The sequence below is a fragment of the Lithobates pipiens genome, unplaced genomic scaffold (genome assembly GCF_037356315.1).
Source record: "Lithobates pipiens isolate NorthernLeopardFrog02 unplaced genomic scaffold, aLitPip1_a1.2 Scaffold_1, whole genome shotgun sequence".
In the NCBI taxonomy this organism is placed as follows: domain Eukaryota; kingdom Metazoa; phylum Chordata; class Amphibia; order Anura; family Ranidae; genus Lithobates; species Lithobates pipiens.
The window spans coordinates 168,291,468-168,309,692 of NW_027507685.1; the positions used below are offsets into that span (position 1 = coordinate 168,291,468).

The 18,225-nt window shown below is 43.1% G+C and overlaps 1 protein-coding gene across 6 annotated transcripts in view; it reads right to left on the bottom strand.

The window, feature by feature from the left end:
* Positions 1-18,225, bottom strand: part of L1CAM (L1 cell adhesion molecule) — a 671,411-nt gene that overhangs the window by 47,243 nt on the left and 605,943 nt on the right. For all 6 annotated transcript variants that reach the window (XM_077478852.1, XM_077478851.1, XM_077478850.1 and 3 more), the window contains 2 exons: positions 12,493-12,624; positions 2,831-2,903 (listed from right to left, as the gene is read on the bottom strand). In XM_077478852.1, coding sequence (XP_077334978.1) covers positions 2,831-2,903; positions 12,493-12,624 — 205 coding nt within the window. The remainder of the gene's footprint in view (positions 1-2,830; positions 2,904-12,492; positions 12,625-18,225) is intronic.

The window sequence follows — 18,225 nt, forward strand, 5'->3', positions numbered from 1 at the left end:
TTGAGATCTGTTTACTTTGCATTTACATCGACTCACACAAATAAATAAAAGCAAGTCACAAACAGATCTAAAAATTACTTTAAAGCAACTCAGGCTTTGCCCAGACATGACAAAAACAGGTTCACTTGAATTTAATTTCTGTTCCTTAATGCAAAGGCCAGTTATATTGGGGGCAGTGGCCATTTGTTTGACACTTGAATGAAACCATCCCAAGCAGAGGTTCTTGTCCTCATCAACATGGTGAGGAGGTGCGGTTGCCATGTTGAGGGCATGTGGAATGGCTCAGGAAGGAGGGGGGGGGGGTTAGGTGGTGGGTCAGGCATGAATTTTGGTGGGGACCTCAAGCAATTGTTTTTTTTTAGCGTGTGGGCTCCCCAAAAATCCATTACAGGCCTGGGAGGCCCATAGGAATGCATTGCTCTCCGTTTCTCAACCATTAATGGATACATGAAAAACTGACAGATTTCCCATGTGAAAGGGGCCTAAAGCAAACTTTGAGGTTTTTACTTTGTTCAAATGGTATTTAGAGTGGTTGTAAACCGCTGGCTTTTTTGTTTCTTTTTTCTTACATGCAAGATAACGGCCATGGCACAGGGCTCTGAAGGAACGGCACAGGTGGCCATTCCTTCAGAGCGCATGTGCCAGTGATGTCACTGGGTGCATGTACAGTAAATATCTCCTGAACGTTGCACCTATTTTACCCAAAGGTAAAATTTAGTGATGGAAATTTACTTCCTCGTTAAACTGATCTTAAATGCTTGTGTGCAACAGCCCATATAAATTGAAAACTCTGTTTTGAAGGACTGGCAAAGCTCTATTATATTCATCATAATCATATCCGTCTGCCACAAGGAGGTCCATGCTGCTTCATTTCCAGGATAAATAGTTGAGCGCAGCACTGGGTACTGTCATCAGCAGAGATTTTAGCCAAAGTGAATAAAGACTCTGCTGACATTTGCACCCACAATAGAAAGGTGCATCAGGACACATTCTAATAAAGTAATGATAGGGCCACATGACCTGGCACTGCAGTTACTAGCAATGGCAGACTCTAGATTTTTTTGACAGAATCACTGTAAAGGATCAGATATACAGTATTTCACAAAAGTGAGTACACCCCTCACATTTTTGTAAATATTGTATTATATCTTTTCATGTGACAACACTGAATAAATGACACTTGCATGCTACAATATATAGTAGTGAGTATAAATGTGCTGTTCCCTTAAAATAATTCAACACACAGCCATTAATGTCTAAACAGCTGGCAACAAAAGTGAGTACAAGTGAAAATGTCCAAATTGGGCCCAAAGTGTCAATATTTTGTGTGGTCATCATTTTCCAGCACAGCCTTAACCCTCTTGGGCATGGAGTTCACCAGAGCTTCATAGGTTGCCACTGGAGTCCTCTTCCACTTCATGATGACATCACAGAGCTGGTGGATGTTAGAGACCTTGCGCTCCTCCACCTTCCATTTGAAGATGCCCCACAGATGCCCAATAGGGTTTAAGTCTGGAGACATGCTTGGCCAGTCCATTACCTTTAACCTCAGATTCTTTAGCAAGGCAGTGGTCATCTTGGAGGTATGTTTGGGGTCGTTATGTTGTAATACTGCCCTGCGGCCCAGTCTCCGAAGGGAGGGGATTATGCTCTGCTTCAGTATGTTACAGTACATGTTGGCATTCATGGTTCCCTCAATGAACTGTAACTCTCCAGTGGCGGCAGCACTCATGCAACCACAGACCATGACACTTCCACCACCAGGCTTAAGTGTAGGCAAGACACACTTGTCTTTGTACTCCTCACTACCGGTTGCCGCCACACATGCTTGACACCATCGGAACCAAATACGTTTATCTTGGTCTCATCAGACCACAGGACATAGTTCCAGTAATCTATGTCCTTAGTCTGCTTGTCTTCAGCAAACTGTTTGCAGGCTTTCTTGTGTGTCATCTTTAGAAGAGGCTTCCTTCTGGGATGATAGCCATGTAGAGCAATTTGATGCAGTGTGTGGCGTGGTCTGAGCCCTGACAGGCTGACCACCCCTACCTTCAACCTCTGCAGCAATGCTGGTTGCACTCATATATCTATTTCCCAAAGACAACCTCTGGATATGACCCTGAGCATGTGCACTCAACTTCTTTGGCCGACCATGGAGAGGCCTGTTCTGAGTGGAACCTGTCCTGTAAAACCGCTGTATGGTCTTGGCCACCATGCTGCAGCTCAGTTTCAGAGTCTTGGCAATCTACTTATAGCCTAGGATGTAGAGAAACAATTCTTGAACTTCCAGTGACCAGTATGAATTTAACACACCTTCTCCCCATTCACACCTGAGACCTTGTAACACTAACGAGTCACATGACACCGGGGAGGAAAATGCCCAATTTGGACATTTTCACTTAGAGGTGTACTCACTTTTGTTCCCAGAGGTGTAGACATTAATGGCTTTGTGTTAATTTGAGGGGACAGCAAATTTACACTGTTATACAAGCTGTTCACTCACTACTTTACATTGTAGCAAAGTGTAATTTCTTCAATGTTGTCACATGAAAAGACAGAATAAAACATTTATAAAAATGTGAGGGGTGTAGTCAGCTAGGCGGATTCAGGTAGTTTGAAACTTATGATTGCTTCTTACTGTATATCCATTGGTTTTTCTGTGGCATGACCTTCCTACCAAAGTGTCCTGGCATAGTAATCAGAACAGAACAATTCCCCAACAGTGGCAAAGTAGGAAGGAAAACATTCATAAAATGTCATAGCCCTTCTCTTTTACCCACGACTGAAGAAAACTTTGTCTGGAGTGTAAGCTTTCTCCTATGTTTTTTACCTGTATTCCCCAAATGTTTCATCCTTCATTGGTCTTGCTTCAGAATCCACCTGAGTATCTTCTTTGTCTTTCACTGTTTGGACAGAGTATGTAAGTAAGCGTTTAGAAATGTGAAGGTGAAAGCCTAAAAAATTCACTGTATTAACAGGTAAAGTGTGTAATAAAATATTCAATTAAAGATTTAAAAACATATTGTATAATAACAAATTACAGCACAATCAATCTCCAATAATGAATAACTGCTGGTGTTAAGCCTAGCAGGTAGTCCCATCATCTAAAGAGCAACATCTACAACTACAAGGCATCCAACATCATCGATCAGGAAGGAATGGGGCCTCCCAGAATATAAAAAGATACAATTTAAGAGAAATATTACAGTGTTATGAAACTATGTTACAAACTATGTACAAATGTATTACATTTTATGAAACTCCACTTACAAAACTGCAGTGATGCAGTTTTGTAAGACAAGCAGCAGATCTCCTATATCAATCTACTTGTAATCCCACTGCTGTTAGTAGAGTATTTTGGCCACTCAGGAAGCTGAGAAAGGAAGGAGCCATACCGTACCAACATCATTGTATTGCAAAACCAATACAAGGGTGTTCTGCCTAACACTGTGATGTCATTGTGGTGCATGCACTCATTGCATGGTGCGGCTCCTACCCTTCTCTGATTCTGCAGTGGCCAGCATACCCTGACAACAGTGGGATTAGGAGGAGATTGATTGATGAGATTGGCTGCTTGTATTTACAGTGCCTTGAAAAAATTTATTCATACCCCTTGAAATTTTCTACATTTTGTCATGTTACAACCAAAAACGTAAATTTTATTGTGATTTTATGTGATAGACCAACACAAAGTGGCACATAATTGTGAAGTGGAAGGAAAATGATAAATGGTTTTCAAATTGTTTTCAAATAAATATCTGAAAAGTATGACATGCATTTATATTCAGCCCCCTTTACTATAACCCTAAATAAAATCTAGTGGGCCAAATTGCCTTTAGAAGTCACCTAATTAGTAGAGTCCACCTAGGTCCACCATGAATGCCAAGAAACACACCAGACAGGTCAGGGATAACATTGTGGAGAAGTTTAAAGCAGAGTTAGGTTATATAAAAATATCCCAAGCTTTGAACATCTCAGGAGCACTGTTCAATCTATCATCCAAAAATGGAAATAGTATGGCACATCTGCAAACCTACCAAGGCATGGCCGTCCACCTAAACTGACAGGCAGGGCAAGAAGAGCATTAATCGGAGAAGCAGCCAAGAGGCCCATGGTAACTCTGGTAACTCCTACCACAGCTCAGGTGGGAGAATCTGTCCACGGTAAATAAAACCACTGTTGAAAGAAAGCCATAAGAAGCTACAATGAAATGGTTTATTTCAAAGCATATTCATGAATATGCCTGGCCATATTCATGAATATGTCCCAGTCAAAGTCCAGACCTAAATCCAATAGAGAATCTCTGTGGCAAGATTTGAAAATTGCTGTTCACAGATGCTCTCCATGCAATCTGACAGCGCTTGAGCTATTTTGAAAATTAGACGTGCAAAAGGTGGTTCTACAAAGTATTGACTCATTGGGGGTTGAATACAAATGCATGCCACACTTTTCAGATGTTTATTTGTAAAAAACAAATTAATAACATTTATCAAAACCTTCCTCTTCACAATTATGTGCCATTTTGTATTGGTCTATCACATAAAATCCCAATAAAATACATTTATATTTTTGGTTGTAACATGACAACATGTGGACAATTTCAAGGGCTACGAATACTTTTTCAAGGCATTGTTTTTTAACCCCATTCTGCATCAATACAATTTTGTGAGTCCAATTTTATAAAATGTAATACATCTGTACACAGTTTTTAAACTACTAGTTTTTAACCTACTACTACCATCTTTAAACTACTACACTATTTGCGCTGTGCCTGTTTGTTCCCAGGCCTATTTTGTAAGTTTGCCCACTTACAAAGAAATGAAGGGTCTATAATTGTTATCACACATGTATTTTAAATGATAGAGATAGAATATCAGAAAAAACACATGATACAAATGTATCATGAAAGAAGAAAAAAACACCCACGCCTGGATGCACAAGCAATGGTACTAATGTGTGCAGCTGTTGTCTATTAGTACAGCAAAGGGTTAATCAATTAAGTACCCCTCGCCCCCTGACATGCCACAATTGGCATGTAATTTTTTTGGAGGGGGGGGGGGAGCAGGTTCCTAGTTTTGATAGGGACCCAGCTCCCACTTCCTGGTCTGATTGCCTGGCCACCTAGGCAACTCCTCCTCTCCCCTTAGGTGACTTCCTGATTGTTTTTTCTATAACACAGAATTTGATTGGAAGGGGAGGGGGAAGGGGGAGAATCGTTTCCCAGGGTCTATATAGTAGGTGGTACACAAGGGAACTTTCTGCTTTTGAAGATGTTGATAACTGACGAAACGCATCAAGATGGTGTTCCTGTGCATCACTTCTGGCCCAGGGAAAAGGAGGCGGCCATCCTTTTGCACACTCCACAGGGACGATTTTTTATCATTATCATTGTATTCGTGAGGCTTTTTATAACTGTTATTTTAAAAATAAACATACCTAAGGACTTTAACACTATGAGAGGCTGTCTCTCCATTTATTTTCTACCTGCCTAACCATGCTGGGGAGAACATACCGGATCATAAAGGGGAGAAGCAAGGATCCCTGAGAGTCACAGGTGATATCAGGAACTGTGGGACAGGTACCCCTAGAGACCTAAAAGCCTTTTTGACCTTGCAAGGCAATTACTGACATCTAGTGAGTGCAGCGCATAACTATTACAGCACATGGTGGAATATACAGGGTGATCCCTGGGATTAAGCACCAAGCACTAAATCCTTTTTTTGCACTTTTACTGCACTGTGTCACTTTATTTTTAATTCCTTGTCACTTATGTGCAATATTCACTTTTGATGTTTGCAGTTTATTAAATGGAGCACGTATTAGCATATTCATGTGGTTTAGCAAGCGCTGCCTGAGCTTAATACAAATGTATCATGATTTGCATTTCAGTGAGTAAAATAAATATTTATCCCCTACCAACCAACAATGATTCTGGCTCCCACAGACTGTCTACAGTATGTGCTCATGTAGTACACAAAGTCCTGTCCTTTTAAGAAGGTACTCCTAGCGACAACACATTATGTGTATAAGAGACACCTGTCCACAGAATCTCTTTCTTCCTTTTAAACTTCACCATCATGGCCAAGACCAAAGAGCTGTCAAAGGATGCCGGGGACAAGACTGTAGGCCTGCACAAGGCTGGCATTGGCTACTAAACAATCAGCAAGAAGCTCGGTGAGAAGGTAACAACTGTAACAACTGGAGTGATTATTCGTAAATGAAAAAAAATACAAAATAACTATCAATCATCCTTGGTCTGGAGCTCCATGAAAGATTTCGCCTCATGAGAAAAGTGAGAGATCAACCCAGAACTACATGGGAGGAGCTAGTTACGAATGAATTGGCGATAGTAATTGGTAAAGCCCAAAAAAGTGTTGAGTGGCTTTAATATTTCACAATAAATGGCCCCGTCCATTGGCCCCTCAATGCAGCAAAGTCAGCCTGTACCTTTACTATAGAAACAGCCCCAAAGCATTATGGTTCCACCTCCATGCTTGAATGTAGGGATGGTATTCTTAGCCCTTGTACACACGGTCGGATATTGTGACAACAAAAACCGTTGGATTTTGTCCGACAGATTTTGTCCGAAACTGTTGCATACACACGGTCGGACAAAGTTGTCGGAAAATCCAATTGTACATAACGTGATGACGTTATTTCGTTACGTCAGGACTACGTTCAGGCTAGTAGCCAATAGCTTTGGTCTAGGAATTTGATCTGAGCATGCATGGCACTTTGTCCATTGGAGTAGGCTACACATGATCGGAGTATGTCCGATCGGAGCATTTTGTCGGAAAATTTTACGGACAAGTTGGAAAACTTGGTCCGTCGGCGTACAGTCCGATAGAGACCACACACAGTCGGATTATCCGACAAAACGGTCCGATAGGACACATTCCGTCGGAATCTCCGACCGTGTGTACAAGGCCTTAGGGTTATAGTCAGCATTTTTCTTCATCCAAACACGGTGAGTCGAGTTAATGCCAAAGAGCTCAATTTTGGTCTCATCTGACCACAGTACTTTCTCCCAATTCTTCTCTGAATCATTTAGATGTTCATTGGCAAGCTTCAGACAAGCCTGTACATGTGCCTTCTTGAGGAGGGGGACCTTGCTGGCAATGCAGGATTTCAGTCCATGGCGGCATATTGAGTTACCAATGGTTTGTTTGGAGACTGTGGTCCCAACTGCCTTGACACCTTGGTAGCTCCTATTACATCTCTTACCTGCAAGGGTGTCAATGCCCAGATCTGGTCCCTTGAAGCCATTAATGCTTTCCACAAACTCAAGGCAGCCTTCCTCACCGCTCCAATTCTCCTACGCCTGGACATTACGATAACCCCTTTCTCTGGAGGTTGATGCCTCTTCAGCAGGAGTCGGTGCCGTCCTACTCCAAGCTCAGAAGGGCAAGTCTCTGCCTTGTGGATTCTTTTCCAAGAAGCTCTCAGAGGCGGTGAGGAACTATACCATTGGGGATCATGAGCTACTGGCTATTAAACTAGCTCTTCAAGAATGGCGAAATCTACTAGCGGGTTCTCCTCATTGTATTACCATCTATACTGATCATAAAAATTTGCAATATTTACAATCCGTGAAGCGCTTGAACCCACGCCAAGCTTGCAAAAACCTTTGTGCCGATGCCTTGTCCAGGTCGTTTGATGTCAACGATTCTGACAGTCACCTTGATCCTGGTCCCATCATCCCTCCGCATTATATTCTAGCCACTACTCAGCACCGGTCTACGCACCCTCCTCCAAGTAAAGCTTTTGTAGTTCCCGCACTTCATCATAAACTCCTTGCTTGGGCACATAACTGCAAGTTCTCTGGACATCCTGGCATACCTCATACTTGTGACCTTCTTCAGTGTCATTATTGGTGGCCTTCTCTTCGTAAGGATGTCAAGGAGATCAAGATTGTACGGTTTGTGTACTATCCAAATCTTCCACGTCTGTCCCAGCTGGTTTGCTTCTGCCCTTACCAGTTCCCAATATACCTTGGTGTTGTATTTCCATGTATTTTATCTTGGATCTGCCCCCCTCAACAGGTTCTACAGTCTTCTGGGTAGTGGTGGATCGGTTCTCCAAAATGTGTCACTTGATTCCTCTCCCAGGCCTACCTTCTGCTCCCAGTCTAGCCACAACTTTCATTAAGGAGATCTTTTGTCTTCATGGGATGCCTTCACATATCGTCTCTGACAGAGGAGTTCAATTCACTGCTCGTTTTGGAGTGCCTTGGCCAGCTCCTTTGGGATTAAATTGGATTTTTCATCTGCCTTTCATCCCCAGTCCAATGGGCAAATGGAACGTGTCAATCAAAATGTAAAACGTTTTCTCCATGCCTTCATCTCATCCCACCAAGATGACTGGGTGGACCTTTTGCCCTGGGCAGAGTTTGCCTTAAAATCTCCCTTCTTCACTGTTTGCGGGCAGCATCCATCTGTTCCCTTTCCTGTTCCCATTTCTCCTCTTGTACCAGCAGCAGCTGAAACCCAAAGGTCCTTCAACTCAATCTGGAAAGAAGTCTCTGAGAATCTTCATGTAGCTGCTTCCAGGCATAAAACGACAGCAGATCCATCGCCGTCCGGCTCCTAAGTTCCTGCCTGGCGATAGAGTTTGTCTCTCTACCAAGCACATCCGACTCTGGGTGCCCCCAATGAAATTTGCCCCTCGCTTCATTGGTCCATTTTACATTCTCCGTCAGATGAATCCAGTTGCTTTTAAGCTCCATCTGCCCTCTCATCTCAGGATCCCCAATGCCTTCCATGTCTCCCTGCTCAGGCCACTGGTCCTCAATCGCTTCTCTCACCCTTCTTCTCACCCTGTTCCCATGGCTGATACCACAGATCAGTATGAGATTAAAGAAACATTGGACTCCAAATACTCCCGAGGGAAGCTGCTCTGATTGGAAGGGCTATGGTCTGGAGGAGAGGTCTTGGGTTCCTGCTACCGATGTCTCAGCCGCACGCTTGGTGACCAGATTACATTGGAAATTGCGGAAGCTTCCTGAGAAGCCAGCCCCCAGATGTGTAGGGGGACCTCGTAAGCGGGGGGGAGGGTACTGTCACAGATCAGCAGTTATGGGTGTCGCCGGCTTCACCTGTTGTCTCTTGTATACTTCCTTCCTGTCCAGACTCCCATGTGCCTCTCTATTTAATTTCCACTCAGACCAGTTTCTGGTTGCTTGAGCAACACTTGTTTCTGAGCTCCCTTTGTGTAACCTGCTTTAACCTGTCCTCTCGTGAACTGATCGCTTGTGTACCGACTCGGCTAGTTCTCCTGATTACGTTGTCTGGTGCCTGCCCTGACCTTTGCTTCATCCATCCATGTCTGACAGTGTCTTCTGGTACTCCCCTAGCAAGCAGGGTGAACCCGGGGGTCGTGACCTGGGGTCAGCATGCAGCTAAGCCCAAATTCTCATGAGGGGGTCCCTGGCAGAATACCGGCTGGCCATTAGACTCCATGCCCTGGGGGATCCCGTGTCACCTGCTCGCCTGTGGGCTCACAGTAGTAGTACCATGACAGGTTTTGGCCTATACTCGCCATATAAGACTACCCTTCCTCACACAGGGATGCAGTCTTGTAGCTCCAATCCAAGCCCAATCTTTGAAGCAAACTCTAAAAGACTTAGATGTAGGTCCATCCTCTCTTCACAGTAGAGGTGAGCAGGCACCGCAGCAGATCCTCTTAGCTTCTCTCCTGATGGCTCTGGTCCCGGCAGGCTGAGAGCTCAGACCCCAGCTATAGGTCTGGGCTCAGTTTGCCCAGAAAATGGTGACACTCCCTCCTCTAGGTGCAGCCACTTTTGGGAATTGAAGTCTCCTAGCCTCCATTGCAGAAAACGGTGACACTCATTACAGTATACAGTGCTGAGCCAATCATGGCGAGCGATGTTTTCAATTAATGAATACAAAACCTGCTCGGATTGGCAGAGACTGTACCATCATCAGCCCATGCCTCTCTGATTCTCAAAGCCAATCCGAGCAGGCGGTATACTGTATGTAGCCTGCTCGGATTAGCAGAGGTTGTTCCAATCTGATCAGGCTTTGTATTCATTAATAGAATACATCGCTCGCTGTGATTGGCTCAGCGCGGTATATTGTATGTAGCCAAAGCTACATACAGTATTACCGCACAACCAGCGGGCTGACATCCATGGGGCGGACTTTTATACCGGCGTATAAGACGATCCCTGATTTTGGGGGATTTTTTTTAAGTATAAAAGGTTATCTTACACCCAGGCAAATAAAGTACTTATTTTACTCACTGAACTGCAACTCAATTTACAGCATTTGTATCATGTTGTTTTTTTCTGGATTGTTGGTTGATATTCCATCTCTATCGTTTAAAATACACCTATGATAAAAATGATAGAACTTACAAAATCTGCAGTGGATCAAATTATTATTTTTACCAATGTAGTAATTTATTGGCAGTTCGTTGATTCTTCCTGTCAGTGTATCTGCTTGCCAAATGAGATCTATGGGCACAAAGATACACTGACTGATCTGCAAGAGACCTGCATAGCACAAGCGAGCTTTACAGGCTCCAAAATAAATAAATGCACATTTTTTTACATAAAAAAAATTTGCATTTTTTTTTGTAAACTGAACTTATCCTTTAAATAGTGTTTTTGGCTTGTGGTGCAGTGAAGATGTGCTTTAAGATAGAACCGCCTCTCGTCAAACCTCATTGTGTCTCTTCTCCAGACAGAATACATTTAGTGCTTGTAGTAGTTTCTCTTAACTGAGGTTCTCCAGCTTATTAGGTTCTCCACCCTTATTAGGTTTGTTGCCCTTTTCCGGACTCTCTCTCTAGTACATGCTTCCTGAGAATTTATGACCAGAACTGGACCACATAATCAAGATGTGGCCTAACTAGAGTTTTGTAAAGTGGTAGAATTGTTTGGCTGTACTTCGCCTGGGGATCATAGGAGTGCAGGACTGCACTCCCGTGACCCGCTTTCAGCAGATAGCAGGTTGAAGCCCGCTGCTGGTTGATGTCACAGAGCCGGCCCAGGCAAGATCGTGACAATGGAGTCAGGATCCGCCAACATGCCTGGAATGTCACCCGGCTTAGCTGCTCCCATACTTCTGTTTTAAGTGATTTTATTGTACTCTTACGGCATACATACTATTGGGAAAATTTGCTAGGAAAGGCTAGTTACTGTGTTTGAGTGCATGTTCATGACATATTGTTTTCCTTAACTGTAACTGTATGCAACATTCTTCTTAATATATTACAGGGTTTTTCATTTCATTGCAAAGTAGCTGAAAATATAGAAGCAAAACTGTGCCCAGTTGGAGAAGCTTTAATTGTCTGTGTCCTGATCTCTGTGGCTCGATATATAGAACAGAACTCAACAAAGATGGCAGACACACCATTACACAGACTGTTATCAATGAACACAATTTCAAATCGTTTTTAAAATGTCTATTGGTGCCATTTAGTGAAGTTCATTTAGGGTACTTTCACACTAGGGCAGCACTTTACCTCTGTTGTAGAGGCGCTTTTCACCTGCTAGCGGGGGGGTGCTTTTAACCCCCGCTAGCAGTCAAAGAAAGGGTTAAAAGCACCCGTGTTGCAGTGCTGCCGAATCGATTTGCAGGTGCTTCAGCAGTGCTGCCCATTCGTTTCAATGGGCAGGGCGTTTTGGGGGCGGTGTATACACCACTCCCGCATTGCCCCAAAGATCCTGCTTGCAGGACTTTTTCCTGTCCTGCAAATGCACAGCCCAGTGTGAAAGCACTCGGGTTGCATGAGAGGTGCTTTTCAGGCACCTTATCGGCTCTATTTTTAGTGCTAAAATGCCTGAAAAGCACCCCAGTGTGAAAGTGTACACACGACCGGCCTTTCCGGTAGACTAGGTCCGACAGTCTTCCTGATGGACTTTACAGCAGAGTTACGACGGACTTTCTGAAGGAACGGTCTTGGCCACACACTATGACACCAAATTCCGGCAGATTCGAATGCAATGGGGTACGACCGGACTAGAATAAGGAAGTTCAAAGCTATTAGCCAATAGCTGCCCTAGCATTGGTTTTTGTCTGTTGGACTAGCATACAGACGAATGGATTTTTCGACCGGACTTGAGTCCGTTGGAAAGATTTGAAACATGTTCTAAATCTAAAGTCTGTCTGATTTTTCGACAGCAAAGGTTCGATGAAGCCCACACACAATCAAATTGATTCGGCAGATTTGTTCCATCGGACCTTTGCTGTTGAAAAGTCTGGTCGTGTGTACACGGCATTAGGGTTGGTCTACACAGTAGCAGTTTAAAAGCCGTTTCAGCCAGTGAGGCCTTACTCATGGACTCTGTGAAGATAAATTGCATTTCCATTTGCAAGCTTCTTTTCACATTTGTTATAAATGATTACTCTTTTTTAAGATATCTAATGACATAAAAGTTTTTTTTTTTTTATAGAAAGGATTGTACAATTTCAAGAAGACTGGAAGAGAAGCAGTTGAAATTAGCTAAAAGCACAGGTTAGGTCTCACCTGAGTACTTGCCCCCTTTGCTGCGTTTGATGAAGCACAGGATGAGAAGGATAAGCAGCAGCAGTACAACAGCACTTATCAGCCCAATAAACCAGCCCTCTGTAGCGAATCCTTTATGACTAACGTCTAAAGCTGTAAAATGATATAGAGTGACAGATATTTAGCAAAAAGGAACAGATTAAAGTGATATTTTTCTTAATGCTGTATAAATGTAAAATTCTTAGAAACAATTACAGGTCTGAGCAATATTTGTCATGTGATAAAAAAAAATGGTAGCATTACAGATTAATGAAGGCTGCCATTGCTGATCTCTCCATTTAAGAATGATAGGTTCCTGGTTGTCATGCTGATGCTTTGGTGTCTAAGTCACTGCTCAAAATAAGTATAGAGCAGTGTTTCTCAACCTTTTTTTCAGGCAAGGCACCCTTTAGTCACTTTAGGCCTGGAAGGATTTTCCCCCATTAATGGCCAGGCGATTTTTTGCGATACGGCACAGTGGCGCTTTAACTGACAATTGCGCGGTCATGCAACATTTTACCCAAACAAAATTGATTTCCTTTTTTCTCAACAAATAGAGTTTTGCTTTGGTGGTATTTGATCGCCTCTGTGGTTTCAATTTTTTGCGCTATATACAGAAAAAGACCAACAATTTTGAAAAATAACAATATTTTTTACTTTTTGCTATAATAACCCAAAAAATCAATTTGTAAAAAAATGAATTTCTTCTTCAGTTTAGGCCCATATGTATTCTTCTACATATTTTTGGTAAAAAAAAAAAAACGCAATAAGAGTATATGGATTGCTTTGTGCAAAAGTTACAGCGTCTAAATAGGGGATATATTTATGGGATTTTTATTATTATTATATTTTTTTACTAGTAATGGCGGTGTATCAGCGATTTTTAGTGGGACTGCGACATTGCAGCAGACAGATCGGACACTTTTGACACTTTTTTTGGGACCAGTGACATTTATCAGTGCTATAAATGAAGGCTTGGCGGGGTGCTGCGGGCGGTTCGCACAATAAAGCCGCCCTGCCGCAATATAACAAATTCTGGAGGCGCCCTAAAATAAAATGTAAAAAACTAAACTAATAGTTTTACATAATGCAGCAAACATCCACACATGTTGGACACCCAACATTACATGTGATTTATTCTTCCAAGGCAAAAACACCCTTGTTGACTAGTATTCCAGAGTTTGTCTTATCCCTCAGTTTTGCTCTCTCACTTAGCTAATGTAGCAAGGGCCCAACCCCCTAGAGGCCTAATGGTTACCTCCAGAGTCAGGGAGAGCTGACATCCTTCTTTGTAGAGTGGGTTACTAGGCACAGTGGGTGTAATGCAAGATAGAATGATTGGGCGCCAGTCACTTTTTGAATACGAACAAAAGATTTATTGTCTCTTAACAAGAACTGGGGGAGAGGGGGGTTAGGGCTTGAATTGGCAGACTCCGAGACAAAATAGGCAGACAGGTATACATACAGGTTGAGGGCCAATGAAAACATTCCATAAAACTATTAAAAACAAACATAGAAAGGATTGTGTCTCCAAAACCTTCTGATTAAAGATAGCTGCTCTTGTTGATATACTTAAATGCTTGTAAAAAAATAATGTAACTAGAACTGAGCCAAGCTCCCACAGAGGCCAAAGAACAGCTAGGAATGCTGAAGCCAAGAAGTAGGCATCACTCTGTAGATAGAAATAATAAGGTATATAGCACAGGATGAGCATGATTGAAACTTAATTGAATAAGTACTATTACTATTCATATGTATAAGTAATGCATCCTACCTGTGCCAAATAGGGACATGTTCATGATGCAGAGATGATTTGAAGATATAAGGATGGTATGTACTAAAGGCATAATAAATGCTTGGATTAGTCATCTAGATATATAAACCAATATCTTAGATATCTAGGTTTCCATAAATTTTCGTGTCTTTTTTTATTTGTATTTTGATTGATCACATGATTGTGTTTAAATAATGCTTCAAAATACGGAAATGTAGAAATATCGATTGATCTCATATCTAGATCAGATAATATATAATCCAAATACCTATAATGAACTAATCAATGCGCATTTACATAGATGCCTAGCTTGGGTTATATATACCATTACCAGAGAACTATCTCTGTATTAACATATTACAAGTTAGTTAGTCAATATGATGAAAATTGTTGTAAATCAATCTTATATAAGCCATATTTATTATCCTATAGGTAAATATTGGGCAAGTAGTACTATCAATAATTAGATCGTTTGACTCACATATATACATACCCCCCAAGAGCAGGGCTGGACTGGGACAGAAATTTGGCCCTGGACTTCACCCAGATCGGCCCACTTACATTTTGAGTGTCCCATCACCACCCCCCTTACATCAAAGTGTCCTATCACCAGCCTCCTTACATCAGAGTGTCCCATCACCAGCCCCCTTACATCAGAGTGTCCCATCAGCACCCCCTTACATCAGAGTGTCCTATCAGCACCCCCTTACATCAGAGTGTCCCATCACCACCCCCCTTACATCAGAGTCAGCACCCCCTTACATCAGAGTGTCCCATCAGCAGCCCCCTTACATCAGAGTGTCCCATCAGCACCACCTTACATCAGAGTGTCCCATTACCAGCCCCCTTACATAAGAGTGTCCCATCACCAGCCCCCTTACATCAGAGTGTCCCATCACCAGCCCCCTTACATCAGAGTGTCCCATCAGCACCCCCTTACATCAGAGTGTCCTATCAGCACCCCCTTACATCAGAGTGTCCCATCAGCAGCCCCCTTACATCAGAGTGTCCCATCACCAGCCCCCGTACATCAGAGTGTCCCATCAGCACCCCCTTACATCAGAGTGTCCCATTACCAGCCCCCTTACATAAGAGTGTCCCATCACCAGCCCCCATACATCAGAGTGTCCCATCAGCAGCCCCCTTACATCAGAGTGTCCCATTACCAGCCCCCTTACATCAGAGTGTCCCATCAGCACCCCCTTACATCAGAGTGTCCCATCAGCACCCCCTTACATCAGAGTGTCCCATTACCAGCCCCCTTACATCAGAGTGTCCCATCACCAGCCCCCTTACATCAGAGTGTCCCATCAGCACCCCCTTACATCAAAGTGTCCCATCAGCACCCCCTTACATCAGAGTGTCCCATCAGCACCCCTTACATAAGAGTGTCCCATTACCAACCCCCTTACATCAGAGTGTCCCATTACCAGCCCCCATACATCAGAGTGTCCCATTACCAGCCCTCTTACATCAGAGTGTCCCATTACCAGCCCCCTTACATCAGAGTGTCCAATCAGCAGCCCCCTTACATCAGAGTGTCCAATCAGCAGCCCCCTTACATCAGAGTGTCCCATTACCAGCCCCCTTACATCAGAGTGTCCAATCAGCAGCTCCCTTACATCAGAGTGTCCAATCAGCAGCCCCCTTACATCAGAGTGGCCCACTGAGCCATCGGCCCACCGGGAAACTCCCGGTAGTCCCAATGGCCAGTACATGCCTGCCCAAGAGAGAGAGAGAGCACAGCCCACAATGTCAATTAAGAAGGGGGGAGGAGAAAATCGAATAATGATGCGTCATACCTTGCAGATAGGCAGCAGTCACATGGAGACACGTCCTGGCATCAAAACGGTGGATGTCGGCCATGACTCCAAGGGCGCCTAAAATGTAATTCACCCTCCAATCCCAGGCCAAGCGGAATTGCTTCAGCTGTGCCTGGGGGGGGGGAACTCAAAGCGTGCCTGTGCTGGCTCCCTGAGCCACACGCACGCGTCCCCATCCTGACCACGAATGTGCGATGTCAGCGTGACGGAATGACGTCATGCACATGTGGCCCACCGACACAGAGCTACTTCAGCAGACTGCGCATGTCCACTGGAGTAGTACGATGGAGACCAGATGAGCTGGTCCCAATGAGAAGATGATACGGTTTGAAAATCCAGCAGCTATGTGTGCCGGGCGCCCTACAGACCATCTGTAGGGCGCCAGAGGGTCAGTTAGCATAAATAAATAAATTGCATACAATGGTTGTATTGATCATCATAGACAAATCCAATGATAGTGGGACATGGAGCCGAAAAGGCCCCAGCTCTCAAGTGGTGGGTAGCAGAACTGCAAACAGAATTCATTGCAAAAGGCAGCAAAGACAGGAAAACACTGATCACAATGAACAACAAATAATAGAACAAAAATTATTTTACAAACATGATGTCTATCATAAAGTTTTTAAAGTGATCAACAAGATTAACATCATGAATATAGAGATAATTCCAATATAATATTGGTACTCAAGAATTCTTGATTAATCACATGTAAATTAACTCAAATTACTTAGATGGGGATAATACAACGGACCCGGTGATACAAATAGATATACTATATCCTATTTCTCCATTTCCCCTGAGGAAAAACCCTCAAGAAAGGGTTTAAAGCATGTGGCCTCATTAAGGCCTGGCGAAGATGTAGCTTTAAGATTGTGTATCCAGCGCAGCTCCATTTGGAAGAGAATCTTGTTCCAATCTCCTCTGGAGCTGGGGTGAATACGATCTAGTATAAGGAACTTCATTTTAGGAAATTTACCTCCATGTACAATTTTAGTGTGTCTGCCCAAAGGTAAATCAGGATTATTGATTTGCATACTTCTTATGTGTCTATATGCTTGTCTCCAGAATTCAAGTTTTGTCTTGCCAATGTAAAAGTAGTCACAATCACAGCATAACATGTAAACAATTCCAATGGTTCTACAATCGGCAAAGTGCCTAAGACGGAATGTTTGGCCATTAGGGAAGATAGGGTTCCTTTGAGTTAGCATATATTTGCAATAATTGCAAGCTCCACAAATAGATGTGCCTTTATATTTGCATGGGTCTTTTCTAGCTTCCCCCTTGTACTCACTAGTAGTAAGTTTGTCTCCGATTGATGGCGCCCTCTTAAATGTAAAGCTCAGTGACAAATTGTCCTAATAGAAGATCAAAGGACAACATATGCCAGTACTTGTTGACAATTTTGTTAACTTTGACTTGTTGGTTTTTATATTTTGTGATGATGCATAGAGGATTTGCATCATTTTTGGGGTTTTTGTGTATATATTAGATTTTTCTCTATCTTGTGTAAATGCCCGTTGGTATGCTCTTTTTATAGAGGCATGTGAGTAGCCTCTCAGTAAGAGCCAGTCACTGCATTTTTGAGCCTCAGTTTTAAAACTTGCATCATCAGAGCACTTCCACCTAGTCCGCTGTAGGGTATAGAGTTTACCAATGTTTGAGGGTGAAAGCTGCAGGATGTGGTTTCCTGCCGTGGGTTTCCTTTAGAGATTGCAGCCAAGGGTTCCCTTAATGTCTCGATATACTTCCACATCCAAGAATGCTATGTGCTTGTTATCATACGCCATGGTAAAATTTAAATTGAACTTGTTTTTGTTCATCCTAATCAAGCATTGCTGAAGTGTGTCAATGGGTACATCCCAAATGAAGAAAAACATTGTTGATGTACTGGTACCATAATAACATATGGCCTGTGTACATTGACAGTGACTCATCCATAAAAACATTTTCCCCCACTCCCCCGATACAGTTTGGCGTAAGATGGGGCACAGCAAATCCCCATCACCACCCCCTGTACCTGGAGGTAGTGGGATCCATGGAAGGAAAATACATTGTGTCCTAAAATGAATTAGAGAAGGGAAAGAATGAACTTGTAGGACGGGTCCCTCTCTCCTGGAC